Raw genomic sequence first — 21,771 nt, forward strand, 5'->3', positions numbered from 1 at the left:
CGGAAGACAGCTGCACACAAGCTTTAAAGGTTTAAACTTCATTTGAACTGCAACTTTTAATGCTGTTGGCCGTGTTCTTTTCGCTCCAGAATAAGTGGCATGTTATTCCTCACAATATTTAGCCTGACGAGGTCTGATCACGGTGGATACGATTACAGATTTCTTTTCAATGAACAGCAAGCGCGTCCAATAGTAATGGACTCTCCTTTCAGTATAACGAAGGAAATGATCATCTTAATGTGCAAATGAAAGAAAAATATATTGGACCATTCTTATTCAGTTGAACTAATGGACGAGGAGGAAGTTTCACAACCTGTAAACGATAAAGGCTCTTCCTGATACACTGCATTCTACCTTTTAAAACCCCAGCAAATAGCCCAGCGGCGAAAAAGAAAACAAAAATCATCTGTCGCTGCACACACTCCAGCTTGTAATTCTGAAAACACACTAATTATGGCGCTCAAACATTTTTGTACATTTGCTAAATTTCATTATACATTTTTGTTTCCTGGAGCAGGAATGAAGGGTGTCACTGGGCAAGCGCAGAGCAAATTGGGAACTAACGAGGTCTCGGGACGTCATAAGATTGGCGTTTTAAGGGCCAATCACTACATTAGGGATATCCTTAACCACTCCCTCGCCCTGTGATTGGTTATGGATTTAAATGTAACACCGCCCTTCTGTTGATCTGATTTGTTTGTTTGCTACTCGCAGCGGCCGCTCAAGTTATTTTGGTTTCCCGGCTGGATATCAGTCTTTAAAATAAATGTGAAGCTTGGAGCACAGGGTGTTAAGTTTGGAACATGTCGTGCAGTTCTCAGGTAAGCCTGGGTGAGGGATCGGAGTTGGTTTTTGTGCTAATGCGTTCTGTACAGCTGGTATGTCGCGCAGGCCGTGAAGTCCACCGTCACCCGGTTGACGTTGGCGACCAGAGGACTTGACGGACCGAAGGTGTTTACTCTTAACGTTTCCGTTAGGATATTTGGCTGTCTCATTTATCCGAGACGACGTAACATTTGAGATCTAGTTGGTTACGATTCTCTATTGTGTTTATTACGCGTCTGCTGCCGTGTGTCCTGCCACGTTTTAACAAGTCTCGTTGGCATTTAGAATCGGACAGTTGGAGTTATTAAAACCCTTCGTACTGTATAGCGTCTTTCTCCGCGAACGTCCTTAAAAAGAATTTTATAATCTGGCGGTCTAATAGAATATACGGAGTGTCTGAGACGTGCGGTAGTTAGGGGTGCAACCGGCGGTCAGTAATTTTTATTTACGCAGACACTACAATTTTCATTCGTTACTGAAAATGAACACATAATTAGTGCGAACAAGACGAGATTATAGATTTCTGGGATAATTATTGTCACATGTGCAGACTACAGTGAAATTCTTCCAGCAGCTGTTCAAAGTGCTGTCCATTCGCTTTAATACATTTTTAATAATAGTGACACATTACGCTTCAGTGTATCTAAGGTGATTATCGCGCTCAGTTCATCCGAAATTTAAAAAAAAAAAAAAACACAGCTCTAATTATTCTCACACTCTCATCTTTCAAGAGAACACAGAGAGCAATTGGGAGATAACGGCATTCTTAACTTAGGGGGGCAACAGCCATGCATTATTGCAAACAATATTACAGGTTTTTGCCCTTTTAAAGTGTTACAGCATTTCGAATACAATTTGACACGCGAAAAGCAATTGTATCTTACTGCCCAGGAAAAACAAAAGGATTTTACTATCCTCAAAAATTTTGGGTGTTCCGTATAGAGTTGAGGGTGCTGAATCCAAATGATGTGAAAAAGCAATTCTGTTGCCACAAGTTTTAGAGAGATGAAGGTTAAGGGGGGCAGTTTTTGAGAAATATTTTTTAAATGAGATATTTAAAACTTGAAACATGTATAAATTACACACACACTGATCAGGCACAACATTAAAAGCACTGACGTGATGAGAATTGATGATCTTATTCAATGGCACCTGCCAAGGGGTGTGATATGTGAGACACCAGGTAAACCGACAGCTCTTGAAAGTGAAGTGTTGGACAGGTGTGAGGATCTGAGTGACATTGACAAGGGCCACAATGTGATGACAGGACGACTGGGTCAGGGCATCTCCAGAACAGCAGGTCTTGTGCAGTGGTTAATGCCTAGCAAAAGTGGTCCAAGGAAGGTCAACCAGTGAACCAGAGACAGGGTCACAGGCGCCTAAGATTCATTAATGTGTGTGGGGAGAGAAGGCCAGCCTGTCCGGTCTGATCCCACAGAAGAGCTACTGTAGCAGAAACTGCTGAAAAATGTAATGCATCCCATGAGAGAGAGACAGAGAACACACAGGGCACCGTCCTATGGGGCTGTGTGGCTGCAGACCAGTCAGGGTGTCCCGCGTTAAAAGTGCTTACATTGAGCATCAGAATTGGACTGTGGAGCAGTGGAAGAAGGTGGCTGGGTTGGAGGAATCCCAGTTTCTTTTAGATTATGTGGATGGCCATCTGCAAGTGTGGTGTTTACTTGGGGAAGAGATGGCAGCAGGATGCACTATGGGAAGAAGACAAGGTGGCGGAGACAATGTTCTGCTGGGAAACCTTGGGTCCTGGCATTCATGTGGAAGTTACTATGACACATGCAGTATGAACTCCCTAAAGATTATTGGAGACCACATACACCCCTTTATGGCATCGGTATTCGCTGATGACCGTGGCCTCTTTCAGCAGGATAGTGTGCCCTGCCACACTGCAAACATTGTTGAGGAATGGTTTGAGTAGGAAAGGCGTTGACTTGGCCACCAGATGCTCCAGATCGCAGTCTGATTGAGCATCTGTGGAATACGCCGGAAACACATGACCGATGCATGGAGGCCCCATCTCACAATTTACAGGACTTAAAATATCTGCTACTAACGTCTTGGTGACCGATTCCGAAGGACACCTTCAGAGGTCTTGTGGAGTCCATGTCTCGATGGGTCAGAGCTGTTTTGGTGGCGGAAGGGGGGCCTACACAATATTAGTTGTGGCTGATTGGTGTTTAATTGTTTTTTAAAAATAATTATTCCTTCCAAATAGTAGTCACTTGATAATTCTACACTCTCACATTGCATGGGGTCTGCTGACGGAGACTTTAACCTCCCCTTCCCACAGTAATTAATGGCCATCTGAGCGATGACCTGGTGGAGTCCTCATCCCTGTGCTCATCAGAGACGGCTCCCAAGTTTGGGGGAAACGTCCAAATGGGAGTTTAGGAAATGGATTTTTAAAGACCTGTTGCATACAAGTTCTAGGTGGGAAGACCCAAGCACCTCAACTTGTTTTTGTAGTTTTTTGCTTTTGTATTCCCAAGAAAATTGTAGCATACACTTTTTATTTTGTTTACACAGCTTTCTTTTACCAAATCTTTTATTGTTTGCTTACCTGTTTATCTGGTGCAGGCGACAGAAGGATCAACCCAATCCTGCGTATTTCTGTAAAAGCCATTCCAACAGCAGCTTTCTCTTTTCTGGTCCATAAAAGGTCATCTTTCTAACCTTCTAAATGTAATTTCTTGGCTATTTTGAAAGAGTAAAAAGAAAGGGGAAAAAATACTGAGTGAGAGCTAAACAACTTTATTTAAAAAATATATTTTTTTCTAAATGGCATTTTTCACCGAAATTCAATACCTCGTGGGAAACACTTTTGTCGTCGACAAATTCCAATTTCAGAAATGGATTCAACACAACTAAATCTATATAATACTACGAAGTGTAGGGAAAGTATTGTAATCATCCAAAAAGTCGATGTCGAGATTTTGATGAATCTCGACGTTTTCGACCTCCCTGTGTCCGAAAATACCATTTTTAGAATTCTGTCTGTGTCTCTGTGTGTGTGTGTGTGTGTGTGTGTGTGTGTGTGAGAACGAACACGATAACTTGAGTACGCTTTCAGTTAGGTCAACCACATTTTGCATACACATATAAGGTACAAAACGTAGATTTCTACCAACTTTTGAGCTAAGTGGTACTTTGCAGCTGTGTGAATAAAAAGGTAGAGTCCGATGTATTCAACTTTACGTTTATAATAATTGTTCAATTATATTATTAATTTGATTTGTTTATGGTTCTTTAATGTACATAATAATAAAATCATTGTCTTGCGGTTTACTCCTCAATATCCATCCCCATCTGAGAGACAACTCCCAGTTTTTATTTTCTTATATAATACACTATCGTGGCTGTTCGTTTGTCTGTCCAGGATTTGAAATCACCTGTAGCTCGCAAACCGTTTGACAGATTGACCTGAAATGTGGTACTCCTACACTACGGGGCGTCTACTATCCGCTCTCGGGGTGATGATTGACCTCCAAGGTTATTCCTCATTTTATTTTATTGAAGAATCAACTCTCGGCAGACTTCGCCATCACTTCCCCTTCCTCTTCATATCTTAAATCATTCTTGAAGCAGATTGAAGACTTAGGTGCCAGCTTAAGTGAAAAATTAAAGAAAACGTACAAGTAATTGACACACAAACACTAACTTAATCAGTTTTAATGCAAAAAATTGGCGACAAAAGAAGAGAAGCAGCGGGCCGCAAGGGTGGAGAAAAGAAGAGCTGCTCAGGAAGGAACAAGAGCATCAACCCCTGAGCTAACAAACGATAAACAGAGACAGAGAAAGAAAGAGGATGAAGACTAGGAACACTCAAGTCAAGTGGATTCACTGCATGTTCTCATGCAGTGCACCGTTACTGGTATTTTATAAAACAACAACAACATTTATTTATGTAGCACATTTTCATACAAAAAAGTAGCTCAACGTGCTTTACATAATGAAGAAAAATAAAAGACAAAATAAGAAATTAAAATAAGACAACGTAAGTTAACATAGAAAAAGAGTAAGGTCCGATGGCCAGGGAGGAAAAAAAAAACTCCAGACAGCTGGAGAAAAAAATCAAATCTGCAGGGGTTCCAGGCCACAAGACCACCCCGTCTCCTCCCTCTGGGCATTCTACCTGACACAAATGAAACGGTCCCCTTTGTATTTAGGGTTCTCACGGACGGACTTGATGTTGATGGTCATACAGACTTTCTGGCTTTTAATCCATCCATCATTGTTGGAACATCGCGGTGCTTTGAGTAGACAAAAGGACACCGGAAAAGGAAACAGAAGAGAGAGTAGGGGTTAGTACAGATTTTAGAGCCACCATGAATAGTTATGATAATGAATTGGATATACAGAGTATCAGGATTTTAATTACAGTGAAGTTATGAGAAGGCCATGTTAAAGTAATGTATTCTCAGCAGTGTTTTAAACTGCTCTACTGTATCAGCCTGGCGAATTCCTATTGGCAGGCTATTCCAGATTTTAGGTTCATAACAGCAGAAGGCCGCCTGCCTCACCACTTCTTTTAAATTTTGCTGTTGGAAGTCTAAGCAGACACTCATTTGAGGATCTGAGGTTACGATTTGGAATATAACGTGTCAGACATTCCGATATATAAGATGGAGCGAGATTATTTAAGGCTTTATAAACCATAAGCAGAATTTTAAAGTCAATCCTGAATGACACAGGTAACCAGTGTAGTGACATCAAAACTGGAGAAATGTGTTCGGATTTTCTTTTCCTGGTTAGGATTCTAGCAGCTGCATTCTGCACTCGTTGCAAACGATTTATATCTTTTTTGGGTAGTCCTGAGAGGAGTGCGTTACAGTAATCTAGTCGACTGAACACAAACAAACGCGTGAACTAATTTCTCAGCATCTTTCAGTGATATAAGAAGTCTAACTTTACTTATGTTTCTTAAGTGAAAAAATGCTGTCCTAGTGTTCTGATTAATATGCGATTTAAAATTTAGATTACAATCAACTATCACCCCTAAGCTTTTTACCTCCGTCTTGACTTTTAATCCTAATACATCCGGTTTATTTCTAATAGCCTCATTGTATACGTTACAATTCATAGAGTTCTGTTTTTCTGGGAGCTGCCACTTCAGGGGGCTTATATGTGAAATTTCCTACTGAGAAATTTTTGTTTTTCTCTTCTGTCTTATGAATGCAGCATAAAGTGGTAACACCACCTGGACGGGACGCCAACCCACAGCAGGGTGAACATACAAGCGAGCACCAAACTGGCCAACAAACAGATTCCACCACACACACACACACACACACACACACACACACACACACACACAAAGTGGCTCATTTTAGCATTGCCATTCTACCAAACCTGCGTGTCTTAGGACTGTGGGACGCCTGGAACTGCAACACCTGACAGAAACCCACACAGAGAAGAACATGTGAACCAAGCAGGGAGAGCCACTAAATAATGACATTTTCCACAGATGTGTCTGACAATAATGATAGCCTTGCAATTTATTCAAATAATGCAGCGTTCTTTTGTGGTAAATAAGTTAAAGCATCGACGTGCATTTCATTGATGGGCGGTAGAAAAAAAAAACCCAAAAAAAGCTGTGAAAAGAACCACATTCTTGCAGATGCTTCAGCCTTTTTAAAATGGCATGGACTGAATTATTGGAACCTTGGGGGAGTAAAAAAAAAATTCCAAAGAACCTCATTATTTTGTCTGTTATGTCTGACCTGAAATGGCCAGTTAAAAAAAAACAAAAAACCCAAACTGATCAGGAGATTAAGGGCAAGATAAAAGATTGTTCAAAATTGTTATGATACCAGCCTAGCAAACATTTTTGAAATATTTACCGAGAGTAAAGAGATGTAGTCTAAACCAGAAACAGAATCGAGAATTTGGAAGACAACCGCACCCTCGCCCAAACCAAAAATGGAGGTCAGAAAAATTCAAGTATGGATCAGAGATCCAGAGTACTCAATAGTAATTCTAAAAGCGCTAGGCGGGAAAAGTTGGATTTGGAATCCATCCACTCAGATAAGAAAGTGACCTTTTATGCAACTTCTAACCCCAAAATGTAGTTGGTCAAAGTTCATGGCTTCCAAAGTCAAGACCCTAACAACTAGAGCCCAGTATGGTGCCGGCCGTACCAACGATAATAGTAAAAATAAACCTAACAGAAACCAAAATACAGTAAGTCTTCATTACAACAACTATTAGTAGATTCATAATCTCCCCCTTCACCTTTCAAAAACCCAAACGGACACCAGTTGAACTAGGAAGGGACAGAATAATTAATACAAGTTCCAATATAACAAAATTACAAAGCAAAGTCAAAACGATCAAATATAAGAAACAAAAATCCAAGTCGAAACAAATCAAGTTGAAGCGCGAGATCAGACCCACAGCCCCACTCACACAGGGTCTGTTCAGAGGGATCGGTTCAACTGACCCGCCTGCCCATAATCTACTAGTGTGGAGTACCAACGCAGGCCGTGTGGAGGACGTTCTTGTACCGCTTAGTGCTGTCCATCAGTTCAGGCCTTTAAATGTCGTCGTCGTTCTACGTGGACATTCTAATTTTTGAATTCTAATTGAAGAGAATGTGTGGTCCCTTTTAATCTTGGTGAATCTCTCTTCACTGTAATCGCCTTTCGGCATCTAAAGGTGGTCGTTGTTATCCCCTTAACAACCCAAAGATGTGCAAGCTGGGGTAAGCACTGTGCCTGCTGCGTGAACTTGGAGTGACGCCATGTCCAGGGTTGTTTCCTGCCTTGTATCAGATGTAGGCCGGAGTAAACAACTGATGGATGGATGTACATGTGTGGACGAAAGCTGTTTTGGTAGTCACTTTTACTTTATTTACTATTCATTTGCCTGTCTTTTTTTTTTTTTTCCCCTTTAGCAATGAATAGGAAACGGCTGTTAATATCGGATGCATTTAAAACAAAGAAACCAAGACTTGAACCGTTTGGATTCCAAGAAAATGGAAAGAGCTCTGCATTTCAAGGTACGGAGAGATTCCTCAGATATGAGAAAATTGATGAAAAATACTCTGGCAGCATTGTCTTATATGTCATGGATTTTCTGAAGTGTGGGAGAAAAGTTACAGAATGTGTTTCATACATGGTAGTAGACTTCACTGGGATGCCATGCAGTTTTTACATTTTTTCATTTGATTTATTTCTTTATTTAGCAGTACAGTGGGATTTAAATGCATACAAAAAATACTAAATAATTCATATGTGGTAACTGCTGGTTACCATGACCAATGACAAAAATGAATTCTCCACTACTCTAAACCTCACTTAAATGCAAAAAACAGCCCAACATTATTTGCAGAACAAATTAAAGACGAGTTACCCTCAGTAAGTACAGGGTGTGCACAAAGTCCGTATACCCCTATCTTTTGGAGGATTTTGAAAGCTAAAGGTCACCTCTTAGGAATCCAAAACATCTGTATGGGTCCCTCCATGATCTCTCCACAGCCGAATGCGCCGCCAGGTTCTCCTGCTCATGTTCTGCAACATTTGCGGGGTGACTTTCTGGAACCGCTGCGCGAACCGCATGTTTCAGATGATCACGTGTGGTGGGTTATGCTCAATTTCTTCAAAGAAATGTGGATTTTCTTTTCCCCAGAAAAAACGGGCGTTTCGATTGCGGGAGCTGCGGTAAATCGTGCACTCGTCGGAGAACATAACCTCTTCCTTCTTAGCATTTGTTGGAAATTGGTGCAGCATCAGATCACAAGCTTCCTGACGTCTGGCCAAGTCAGCATCTGATAACTCGTTAACGTGCAATGGACGCCAGCATTTCATTTGCAAGTCCTGTTTGATGTGTTTTCGCAATGTCGATTCCGCTATTTCCAACTCAGCAGCACGTTTATGAGTGGATTTCATTGGGGATCGTTGAACAGACTCTGCCACATCTGCACACGTTTCATGCCTTGTGCATGGTCTTCCACTTCGCAGCACATCTTGGACGCTGCCCGTTGCAAAAGCCTTCTTCTCCCACTGCAACAACTTCCTCTTTGTCGGCGATGCCTTCCCAAAACGCACAACAAAGTCATCCATGACATTTTTGATCGATTTCCCAGTAACAGACCGCTCATGAACCCACACAGTGGCCACCAAGCGCTTCTTGATTGTGAAAACACTTGTGTCACCCATTGCTTTGTCTTGGAACGACCGCCACGTTGTTGCGATTTCTTGAGCGGCAGCAGGTGTCGGCACCAGATGGGATGTCGGAAACACCTCAAAATACCGGGAAGACTTGGGCTGATGTCCACAGGAACCAAATTGTCATGGTTAGTCCTGCAATTGCTCCTAAAGATAGGGGTATACGGACTTTGTGCGCACCCTGTATAATATGAAGGTGTACTTAAAACTAATTGAATAGGAACTCTCTGAAACGAGGAGGTGCACACTGAGCATTTGTAAGATTAGAAAAATACAAACACCATTCTGCAGTCCTGTAGTCGGATTCACCTGAAATCCTTTGTAGCAGATCAGCATTGATGGTGGACATGGCAGTCTTGGTGTGTGTCCTCATTTTCTAAAGCGGGGGGACACAATTAAGTATAACTACAATTTAGTGTACTAATTCATTACCATGGAACATATTTTTAAAAATGTTTAGTTCTTCTCGAAGTACTCCGTTACTTATTTCTAACTTGATATTTTTTTTTTTTTAAATTGATTTTAATTTTTTTTTTTACATTATTAGTTTTATTATTAGCAAATAACATTTCATACAAGCAAGTCAAGTTTAACAAAACTAGGTTTAAAACAAATCGACCCTCACCCATGAGAAAGAGAGGTAGGTCAGCAGAGTAAAACTTTATTAATAGTAAAAATATGTAAATGAATAAAAAAAAAAAGAGGGGAGAGAATCTGTTTCCTCAGCTGAAATGCTTATTCTAAAACAAGAGTTCCCAAAGTGGTCGATATCGACCCCCTGGGGTCGATTTGAACTTTCTAGGGGTCAATAGTTTTAATAAAAAAATTTGGGGGTCGACAACAGCAAAAATAGACCCCCTTACTACTGCTATTTGTTTGTTACTTCAAAATATCTATGATTCTAATAGGTACCTAATTAAGAAGTAAAATTATTAAAAAAAACATTACATGCCAAACTCGCGAACGAAAAGGTAAAATGTGTCGTTAAGAGTCACAAGTAAGAATGCATGAAAATACACATAGCACAAACGTGTCTGTACATCGTCTTATCGAACGTATCAAAGCAAGTGCGGACATGAAAAACCGTTGCATGTCCACACTTGCTCGTGGTGGGACGAGATGACGGATATTCGATTATCGATTATTTGATTGATACTTATTTGTGATTTGAACTTTGAATATAATTATTTGTTGAGGAGCAGTACTACGAAAAAGAAAATCGGAGGACACAGTTTATTTATTCGAGTTTGAACAAAAATCTTCTGTTTCAAGTAAGTACATACTTTATTGTTTTTTTTTTAATCACAGGGGCTGTCGAAATTGTTTGTTAATAAAGGTTTTTATTTCTTCAGATAATAATATGACAGAACCAAAAAAGAAATGCAGACAGTACAGCTTGGACTATTTGTACTAATTTTGATTTTACATTTTTATTTCATAAATGTCAAAATTGTAAATAAAACTCGTATTTTTTTGCTTTAATTTTCGTTAGTGCAGGTTTCGATATTAAATGTTGCACAAGACAATGCCATATTCCGTAGTCATTTATCTTTTTCAATCATTAATTGCAAGTGATTAAAATGAAAAGTTTGATATCTAGTGAAATATGTAATATTGAGTACTGTACACATTTATTAATTTGAGTAAGTAAAGTAAATGACTAGGGGATCGACGTTTTTAAAAGTTTTTAGTAAAGGGGTCTGTGGCCGAAAAAAGTTGGGGAACTCTTGTTCTAAAATGTTATTGAGCAGATCCCGCCAGGTTTTGAATAGGTTTTGTACGGATCCTCTAAGTAAGAATTTGATTTTTCCCAATTTTAGTTAATGTATAACATCAGTTTTGATTTTTAAATTGCAGATGAAACGCTTGACACAAAATCGGCCCTGCAGTATCTGGTGTCTCTCTTCCCTCGGAAGCTCTTTAACGACACGCTTCCTCCCATCATTTTGAAGCATCAGCTTTACAGCCTCACTAAAGACCGGACACTGGTGGACAGACAAGTGGTAAAATTCTAAAGTTTGTTTTATTCCTTCACTTGTTGCCTGTTCAAATTGTTTTGTCATTTTGTCATTTTTTTTTTGGTACTCGTGTGTTATAACCATGACACTCAACCCAGACAGCACTTGTCCAAAATGAGATTAGAAACTTAGAGAGAGAGAGAGAAGTCAGTCAGTCTGTATCCAAGCTGCTATATCCTAACACAGGGTCACGGGGGTCTGCTGGAGACAGCCCACCAAAGGGCACACACTAGGGACAACTTAGGATCGCCAATGTACCTAACCTAAGACTCTCTTCAGTTCTTATGTGCTTATTTGTTTATGTGTTTCTGTTTCATTTTCCCTTTGGTTTTGTGTGTCTGATATGCTGTGTTTTTATTGTACAGCACTGGTCAGCCTTGACGTTGGTTTTAAAGTACTTTATAAATACAGTAAATAAAATAACCCGCATGTCTTTGGACTGTGGGAGGAAAGCCATGCAGACACGGGGAGAACATGCAAACTCCACGCAGGGAGGACCAGGGAAACGAAACCCACAGGTCTCCTTACTGCGAGGCAGCAGCGCTACCCACCGCGCCGCCCTGAGAGGGAAGTAATGTTTCAAATGTAATTTAAAAATCAAATTTTTCGTGTTCTTGTATTGTAAATAAATGAATTGTAAAAAATGAAGTTTTTCTCTTGCCTGTGCCCGTGGCAGGGATACGATGCATGAGTCCCGTGTGTTTTTCTTCCCCCACTTGGGATGTTCTAAGGATTCAGGGTATATTTTATGGCGGCAAACTGAGGTCCTGGAGGGGATGCTGTGATGGCAGGTTTGCAGTTTGGCTACCTGCATAGTTAATAACCAGTTACTGCTACTCATAGAACAAACTTCCTTTGCCTTGACTTTAAGTAAGGGTGAAAGAATGATGTTTTATTAAGGGCTGCGGAGTCGACCCTCCTGTTGTGGTAATAAAATGGTGCGTTTTTTTGTTTTTTTTTTCTTTTTTTCCCCCTCAGAGTGAACTGAAAGATAAAGGAGAAATTCTGATATTTCAAATGGGCTTCGACCCAGAGTCCTTTGCTATTGTCTTCACAGAAGATTACAAAGCAAAAGCCTTGGCGGCTGAGTCTGGCCAACAGACGTTTGGCACGGTGCAGAAGTTTTTCGACACGGTTTTGAAGTCCTGTAGCGACCTGAGCTTCAACAAGGAGAAAATGTTGAAGGAGTTTTTATTTCGAGATCATGAAATTACGTAAGTTATCTCTTTGACGAGATCGATGGGAAATGGGTGGAGAATTATTGAGAAATGTGCTTAGGCACAGCCATTTGTGTTTTTAGATGGATTCTGCTTTATTCGTACCCAAGGGGAAATTGGGACCTCACGGAAAAACAGAACTGTTGTAACAAATGACAACAATCACCTCTCCAGTACAGTTAACACTCGCTGCACCTGTCTGGATGAATAGCCAGGTGTTCATTTAGATAAGCCCAAGGACATTATACTCCAGCTTTATAACACACTGCTGAGGCCTCATCTGGAGTACGGGGTGCAGTTTTGGTCTTCAGGCTACAAAAAGGACATAACAGCACAAGAAAAGGTCCAGAGAAGAGCGACTACAGGGGACGAGTTATGCGGAAAGATTAAAAGAGCTGAGCCTTTAGAGTTTAAGAAAAAGTCGATTAAGAGGAGACCTGAGTGAAGTGTGCAAAATGATGAAGGGAATTCGTCCAGTGAGTCGAGATGGTGACTTAAAATGAGTTCATCAAGAACATGTGGACACAGTTGGAAATTTCACGCAAACATTACATTTACACCAAGAACCACAGACACATGGAATAAGTGACTAAGCAGTGTGGTAGACTTTAGCGACTTTCAAAGCTAGACTTGATGTTACTTTAGAAGAATTAAGTCGATTTAGAGTGGCAAGCTTTGTTGGGCTGCATGGCCTGTTCTCGTCTAGTGCAGTACAAAGGCACTAAATCGGAGGAGTTAAAATGGCCTGCTTAGTGCGGGGTTGTCAGTCCTATACATACAGGACATGCCCAATACAGAAAGAGGAAACCGTCCCATTTAAAGAAGGAGGTCGGGAACACGCACTGATTAGGGCACGTTGTTGCACCCACCACACGATGAACCACCCGGATTAGGACCCAATTGTAGCCATGCAACACCAGACTGGAATACCCCCAAGTTTTGCCTGTAAATTGGAGGACCTGTTTGCAGCACTGGATGCAGATTAACATCACACTCTGGACGAATCAATTGCAGGTCATGGCCCCAACAGACTAGAGTCACTTCTGGCATTTACGGGAATCAAACCAGTAATCTTCCGATTGTCGGCACAGACCCCTAGCCTCGGAGCCACCACTCTGCCCAGTGGAAATATGTGAAAATATAAAATAATCATAAAGGCTCTTAATAGTGAGTGGTCTCTAGTAAACCAGATGATGCAGACACGCATGTCGTGGTGACTACTGTAGCACTCCATTGGATCCCATACTAAATTGTCATTTTGATATTTAATGTTACCATTGGGTTACTTTGCACTGCCCTCAAGCAAGAAATATTTTTTTCATGGTAAATTAACTGATATTTAAACAAACTCTTGCAAGTTGATTGCTGGCTAAGCTCATTGGATTCTCCACTGTCACTAATGGTGTTGTGTGCAGTGGGGCCAGCTGTCCACAGGTTCATCCATCCATTTTTCTATTCCAGAGAAATCTTTTGGCAAAGCTTGAGCCTGTGCAGTCAAAGCAAACCTTCAGGTGCTGTAGGCCAATGCCTCCCAAACTCGGTCCTGGGGACCCCATGTGGCTGCAGGATTTTGTTCCAACCAGATTCTGTTTTTAATTGGACTCCTGAGCTAATTAAGTGAACTGATATTTCCTAAGTTCTGTGTTTAAGGAACAATATAGAAATTAGAAAATAAAGTTTGCTAATATATATATATATATATATATATATATATATATATATATATATATATATATATATATATATATATATATATATATATATATATATACTAGCCACGTGCAGCCATCTACGTTGCGCGTGTTAAACTTGTCTGAAGGGCTCCCTGTTTAAACGCGTCTGCCAGTCGTGAACTGGGTCCTTCGTCGAACAGCATTATGATTTTTTATAAGGGACACAAAATTAAAAAAGAAAACCCTTGGACATTGATTCGATAGGAACGGCCCACTCGGAGTCGCTATCCGAATCGTAATTATGTGGTGGTGTAGGAGCATTTCTGCTTCTGTCCGTTCAGTCCGTCTCGTTTTCAGGACGCTGTCATTTCCTCTCACGATGTCTTCTCAACCTTTCTCCAGTCTCGCAGGTTGCTTTGTGGCAATCCAAAGAGTAAGGCAGCATACACGGAGCAATGGTTATTAAAGGGGGACACATAGGTATCCAGGCTCTTTAAAGCATAAATAGAGATCACTTCACTGACATGTGAGCAAGCCACGGTACAACTGTGAGACACGCAGCACTCGCCGGCTACAACGTAACAATAATAATTTCCGGAACGTGCTGTTACGTTGTCATTCATTTTACCCACTGTCTTTCTTTCATTCATATGTTACATAGGCACGTACTGTACCTTTTATCTTCGGCAATCTCATTCTCTAACCAGCGTAACACTGTCCACCACCCCTTTCGTTATTCTGGCACATCGTTGACATCCGTGAGTAACAACAACGTACTAAACTGGAAGGTGGTCTACGCATGCGTGGAATTTGTAGACAAACAAAGATCAAGATCTAAATGAAGATCTCTTCATTTAATTTAAAACACAACAATTTGTTTAGTTGGAATGTCTGAGTTTTGAGGTGTGACTGGAGTACCACAGTCTTCAGTAGTATAAGCCTGGAGGAGATTCTTAATGCAATGCCTATGTTTTAGCTGTCTCTCTACTGCCATCTAGTGCTTCTTCTAATTCATTCGCGGACAAACAAAGATCAAGACCCAAATGAAGATTATATATATATATGTGTGTGTGTGTGTGTGTGTGTGTGTGTGTACCAAGCAGTTATATAGGAATAATGTATTTTTTCTTTAACAATATTTTCATTCTACTTTTCTAGGTGTTCTAATTGTTTCATTAATCAATTATTTACTAATTAGTGGGTCTGACACTAAAGTAGTTGCAGCCTTTGATTATTTAGTGTTGTTTGTCAGGGTGTCTGCTCTGCTCATTATTAAGATACAACGAAGTGGGAAAAACTGCACAGAGAAAAAATCTAAATATAATGAAATCAACAAGAGATAGTGAAGCATTTCAATCTCTAGCAAAAGCAGAAATATTTCTAAATGTCTTATAAATGTAAAAATGCTGCTGCTGTGCTTTTCTGAATGTCAAATAAAAGAAAACAATATCCGCTAATTAAATGAGCTCCGTGTTATCAGGTGTTGTCACTGATTAGGAATCTGGTGGGAACAAAAACCTGCAGTCACAGGGGGTCCCCAGGACCGAGTTTGGGAAGCACTGCTCTAGACTCTTTATTCTCTTTGAACAGGCAGCTGGTTAAATCTGGGGTGCTGACAGTAAGAGATGCTGGGAGTTGGTGGCTGGCGATCCCAAACAGTGGACGATTTGCAAAGTACCTGATTCAAGGTTAGTCTGTTTTCATAGTTTTTGAATCTGGTTGAATGCACCCATTTAGCAGAGTCTGCTTTATGCAATACGACAGTCACAGGAAGGCCGATCTTGTTTAGGCTACTTTGGATATAATGCGGCAGTCTACTCCGTATAGGACCCCATTTCTGTCACTTGAGGCAAACCCCCATACTTGGTTTTGCATGGCCACTTTAGAGTAAACAATCATTCCGACAATTTGTCATTGTATGTGTCTGTTTGTCCACAATGAGACCCCGACATCTCCTCACAGCTCAAAGACCGGGCGCACACAGTGTACAGAAGGTAGTTGGATACGGGAAGTAGTCGGACTCGTTCACTTCCTACACACAGATTTAATTTGAAATATTTGCCATTTTTGCCCATCAGTCTATGCTTACTAACCCCTGATGACGTTGTGCATCCATGTTTTCAGAACGTTTTGCAAGTTTACCAAAAATCAACAACATTCCTAGAAGTTTTCAGACTCTACTGTGGCCCTCGAAATTATGCTCAGGTGGCTCCTATTTGCTTTACTTCTCCCTTAGATGTTTCTAGAATGTGATTTGTAGTCCACAATTTGCAAAACCGAACTGACTGGACATCGTTTAGAAAGGCACATGTGTAACTTTGTGTAGAAGGTCCCACAATTCAAGCTGCACGTCAGGACCAAAACCAAGCCATGATGTCCAAGAAACTCTCTGTAGACCTCTGTGATCAAATTGTGGAGAGGCATAGATCAGGGAAAGGAGATCCAACCATTGTGGAAGAAAGTTTTTAAACGGACTGCACCCAAAACACACTGGAATGACCTGATTTAAGCAATAAAACACAGGCAGGAGAAAGCATCCATCATTATTCCTTTTTCTTTTCTCCATTACGAAATCTATCAAACCACTTGTAAGCAGTTTTAATTGTCGGTGCAGTGTCACCATAAACCGATTTTAACCTGATGGGTTTCCTGAGCTTTTTGCAATTTGAAACAAAATTTCATGTTCATGTGTTGCTCGATATCCATTATTAGCAACAAACTTGACAAACACACTTGAACTCAACAGTGGCTCACAAACGACTGGCAGTATCAAACAAGTTGAAACTCATCACAGACTTGGCTCTAGGATGGACATGTCAGAACCGGCATTGAATTGTTTTGCGTTGCTCATGGATGGTGCTCTGTATCCACATTCACCATACTTTTTGATTATACCTCGTGTATCTATTGTCACACACGTGCGACTACGAAGACGTTGTATGGACCAAGCAAAGGTAATTCCACCCCAGGCCAGGGGATGGCGGTGTGCACTAAACCTTCTCTTGTTATCTCTACAGACCAGCCGCAGGAAAACCTGTCTGATTTAGGACAGATGACGTCACTTCCGGCACCCACTCTGACATCTGAAGAACATCACTTCCGGTTCCCTTGCGTCACTTCCTGTCCAATCCCTTAAAACCGCCATCTTGACAAACCATCAACAGTTTTGGACCCGGTATTGAGAACATCTTTTTTTTTGCCGCCAGGAATAATATACAGGTGGCTGCCCCAAACCTTTTTAAGTGTGTCGAGTCTATTCTTTTACACTATACATATGAAAGGCAAAGCCCTTACTGACTCATCACTAATTCGCCCACTTTCCATATAGGTGGGAGGCTGAAATTTCGCATGCTTATTCCTTGCAGTGTACTTACAAAAGTTAGGTATGTTTCATGTCCTATTGCAACACCCAAGGGGAGGATAACGAGTGTAACCCCCTAAATTGTATCTATAGATCGGGGAAATCCCTCCCCACTATTTCTGTGACTTCCAATATACATAGGAAGCCTAAGATTTCCAATGCTCATCCTTTACGGTGTACTTACAAACATTAATCGTGTTTCATTTTGCACCGTACCCCGTAAAGGAACTTTCGAAAATAATGTCGTCTTTTTGGTGGTTCTCCCCATTATGCCGTAAGGAACGTTCGGGACTGACCTCTCCTTTTGGCGGTTTCATTCCTTATTTCCGTTAACAGAGAATTTTATTTCACGGCAGAGACGCACAAGGGCCACCCCCCTACCTTCCTTTTTCCACATGGCCGCTGTCCGCGCACCTACCACATGGTTGGCTCCCTGCCTAAAAATGTGTATTTCTCATACACAACATTTACAATCCTAAATTAAACTCTTTGCAATCATCAGATTCACTCTCAATACTAAAATAACTCTACTACAATTACATTGACAATCATGTTACGTGATTTTTAAAGTGTTTCGGCTCTTGTTCAGAAAGCGGATGCCACTTGGTTGTTTCACAATAATTAAGATTAGGTATACAAGTAGGTTTCAGATTTCTGTTCTCATTTTAGCCCTAAAATGGTGACTTAACATCGGGGACCCATTTTATTGACCGTAAGGTTAGTGTTTGGGTGAGTGGAAGGCGTCCGCTTTCTGAGCAAGACCCAATGTTTCCTTTTCTTTTTCATAACTTCTTTAACACACTACTTCTCCGCTTCGAAGCGCAGGTATTTTGCTAGTATAATATTAAAATATATTTTTTACAGAGATATATATAATATATACAATAGACTACAAAATGTAAATGAAATTTATAGATGATGCTTCACTTGTACAGGTGCGTCTCAATAAATTAGAATATCATCAAAAAGTTAATTTATGTAATTCAAAAAATGATACTGAATTTTGAGTTTTTATTACCAGTAGGCCATAATCACCGAATAAAAAGAAATAAAATGTTTGAAATATCAATCTGTGTGTAATGAATCAGAGTTTAACTTTTTTGAAAGTTGATATTTTCGACGATATTCTAATTTATTGAGATGCACCTGTAGATGCTGTTTAAATGAAGGTCAAATCTGAATATGTCTACATATGTTAAAGAATACAACATTTCATGGAGTTTACTTACTGTACTTTTTCACGTGACTACTTGGCTGTACTGTTATAATTGCGGTCATCAAATGGTTATGAAGAAAGTGAGCTTCCATGGGCTTTAATCCAACAAAGACAAATCCTCCACTGATTTTGTTTTCTTGCTTGGAAAAGAAAGCGACATCACCATCAGTTGCTGTCATAAAAGCCTCCACTTCAAAGTCATTGTCCTGGCTGCATGATTGCGTACTCACTGTAGTGTACAGAATTCTTAAGTTCTCTTACATTTTTAATTTTTTTTCCCCCCTTCCAGGCCGAAAAGCAGTGCTTGGTATGATTAAGAAGACCAAATACAATGAGGTGTTAAGGAGGGACCTGGAGGGCAGAAAGATGACCTCACAAGTGAAGCTGGGCATTCATTATCATATCCATGACCTTATTGGAGCAGAGCTTGTAGATTGGTAAGAAGTTCTCTTGCATTTATAATAGCCTTAGCAGTAAATGCCAAGTTACTATCATGTCTATCTGTGCTAAAAACGGCACAAGAACACATTTTTGTACGTGTGCGAGTTGGGCTTAGTGAAATTACAGCCCCATTAAATTAGGCTTGAGCGATTGGCCACTTTGTCCTTTTTCCATTGTTCATTTTAAACCCTGTAAGCCTTAAGTAACTGCAAGGGAAAGCCAGAAGGTCAAGCAAATTGCATGCTGGGAGCGGTGTTGACCGTTTGTTGAATTACATCCCACATTTGTGCCATTTAGTTTTTCTTAATCTAACAGGTAGGTTATGTCTAATGAGGAAGTGAATATTTTCTCTACTAAACTGTTTCATGTAGTGATGGAGACAACACGTGATGACTACCCCTGCCTGACATTGCCAGCTCGATTATAAAAGAGAAGAAGCTAAGGAAATGCTTCAAATGGCAGCGTTCTGCTCATTCCTTCCTGGGCCGTAGCCTAGCCGAGGTCAACCAAGACAGAATGATTTAGGCTTTGGTGATTAATTCACGAGTGGCACAGTGGGTAGCACTGCTGCCTCGCAGTTAGGAGACCTGGGTTCGCTTCCTGGGTCCTCCCTGCGTGGAGTCTGCATGTTCTCTCCGTGTCTGCGTGGGTTTCCTCCCACAGTCCAAAGACATGCAGGTTAGGTCCATTGGCGATTCTAAATTGTCCCTAATGTGTGCTTGGTGTGTGCCCAGCGGTGGGCTGGCGCCCTGCCCGGGGATTTGTTTCCTGCCTTGCACCCTATGTTGGCTGGGATTGGCTCTAGCAGACCCCCGTGATGCTGTAGTTAAGATATAGCAGGTTGGATAATGGATGGATGGATGATTAATTTACTCCAACTACTTTTTATTCTTCTTCTTCTTGTCCCCTCAAATAGTATTCCGACGACAACAGGCACTTTACTGCGTGTTGCAGATGGATGAAGATCAAGCCAACACATTCTTGGACTAGCTCATAAATACAAGAAACATGCCAGGAATCATGTGAACAAAGATTTATCCAGAAAAGATGGACAACTTGTGCCACCCCCTCCATTTCAACCCAACAGATGAAGGAGCCAACTTTGCCAATGGACTTGTATATATTGAAAAAGGAAAAAAATGCTATACAAAGGACATGAGATTGATTGATTGATTAAAATTATGCAGAAAGTACATCTGTATGTCGCTTGAGTGGACTCGTAAGACGGTGTTTCCATGTCGGCTTTAAAGCAACAAACGTGCCTTTTCAGACAGTAAACTGGTGTGGAACTTGGCCAACGCTGAAGAAAAAGATGCAGGAAGGAGCAGCTTCACCAGTTGTGCCAGTTTAATAAGTTTAGAGGATTTTTGTGCATAGAAAGCATTTCACTTCAGTCCAGATTGACACCAGTGGGCAATTTTTGCTGCTAGACTCTCAGTCTCCCACATCTGCACACTGCAAACCAGTGGAACTCTGTTTATGGTCCTGGAGGTCCGCAGTGGTTGTTCACACCAGTCCCATAATTAAGACACCTGAAACTTGGTGTTTAATTAAATGGCTTGTTAGCGCTGTCATTCTTTCAGGATGCAGTTTGTCTCGTCTTTTGTAAACTTTGTATGGTTGTCCTTCCCTTCTCTCATTTATTTCAAAACAGACAATGGCCGTAGACAGGTTTAAATGGAAGCATGTTCGCTGTTGGCTTGATTATCACTTGCAAGTCACTATTAACTGATGCCTGCTTAAGAAAACCGGTGACAATTAAATCTAAAATAGGCAATTCTGGGGTTTGAATCGTAACAAGCAAGTTCACTGAAACTAAGCCAAACATTTTATTAGCAAATTAAGAAACTTGTTCAAGTGAAAACCCACAGCCGCTGTGGACCTCCAGGACCATAACGGAGGACCCCAGGTAATGTACCAATGTGCATTCGCACTCCACGGTCCCCTCTCCCTTTTTCGGAGCTCTTGAACCCGACACAGTCGGTCATGTAACCAGATGAGCTGGACCGTGAGGACACCACTGAAGCAAGGGGATGGTGGAAAAAGGGGCAAGAGTACTTATATTAAAAACAACAAAGCCAAAAACAGTTCAAAATAAATAGTGCAGTGCTTCACAATGTCGAATAAATAAACAAATAATCCATTAAAACAGTGAACCAAAGTGGAGGTTAAAATCCAATAAATCCTTTAAAAATGAGGTTAAAACAATGGCTGGAAACAGTCCTTTAATAACAAAACCCGGGGCCTTCTACTACTGGCGGCTCCCCTGCTTCTCCCATCCGGGCCATGCACCAGGGGAGTCGCCCTACCTGCAGCTGACCTTCTCGTTCTCGTCTGTAGCCTTGCCATCTCTGCCTCTATAGGACTCTCCAGACTGACTTGGGTTCCCCAGCGACCAGGGTACTCACACTGGGGCTTCCACCTTCCAAGCCTCCGAACTCCTGCTACCTTACGCAGCGAGCCAACCACCTTCTGGTCAATGCTCCTCAAAAGTGCGCAGCAGGAGTGACCACTTTGTGCTGTCCCCCAGGTGTCAGCCAAACACCCCGCTAGGGCTCACTTCCCAGCTGCCTTCTCTGATCAGCGAGCCCACCCTCTCGCTCCCTCTCACGCACGCACCGACTCCTTCACTTCCAGTGTTGTCTTCTTTCACCTCCTCTAACCTGCGTTCATTCACTCATCTCCCCCTTCGCACTCGCGCTTCTCCTATTTATTATGGGGATGTGGCACAGGTGTGGCAATTAGCGGCTCTCAGCATCAATTAGAAATACAGACGAATCCCCACCTGTGCACTTAAGTGAGGAAATGCCCGCATCACGCAGCGTCTGAGAACCACT

The 21,771-nt window shown here is 41.2% G+C and overlaps 1 protein-coding gene across 1 annotated transcript; it reads left to right on the plus strand.

Moving 5' to 3' along the window:
- The first annotated feature begins 670 nt into the window (after window positions 1-670).
- On the plus strand, window positions 671-20,549 carry LOC120543259 (serine/threonine-protein kinase 19-like). Its single transcript, XM_039776251.1, has 7 exons — window positions 671-821; window positions 7,736-7,840; window positions 10,866-11,011; window positions 12,005-12,240; window positions 15,507-15,604; window positions 18,783-18,930; window positions 19,851-20,549. The coding sequence occupies exons 2-7, from the start codon at window positions 7,738-7,740 to the stop codon at window positions 19,894-19,896; spliced, it is 777 nt and encodes a 258-aa protein (XP_039632185.1). The 5' UTR covers window positions 671-821; window positions 7,736-7,737; the 3' UTR covers window positions 19,897-20,549.
- Window positions 20,550-21,771: the final 1,222 nt, after the last annotated feature.

This window comes from Polypterus senegalus, chromosome 13 (genome assembly GCF_016835505.1).
Source record: "Polypterus senegalus isolate Bchr_013 chromosome 13, ASM1683550v1, whole genome shotgun sequence".
Taxonomy (NCBI): domain Eukaryota; kingdom Metazoa; phylum Chordata; class Cladistia; order Polypteriformes; family Polypteridae; genus Polypterus; species Polypterus senegalus.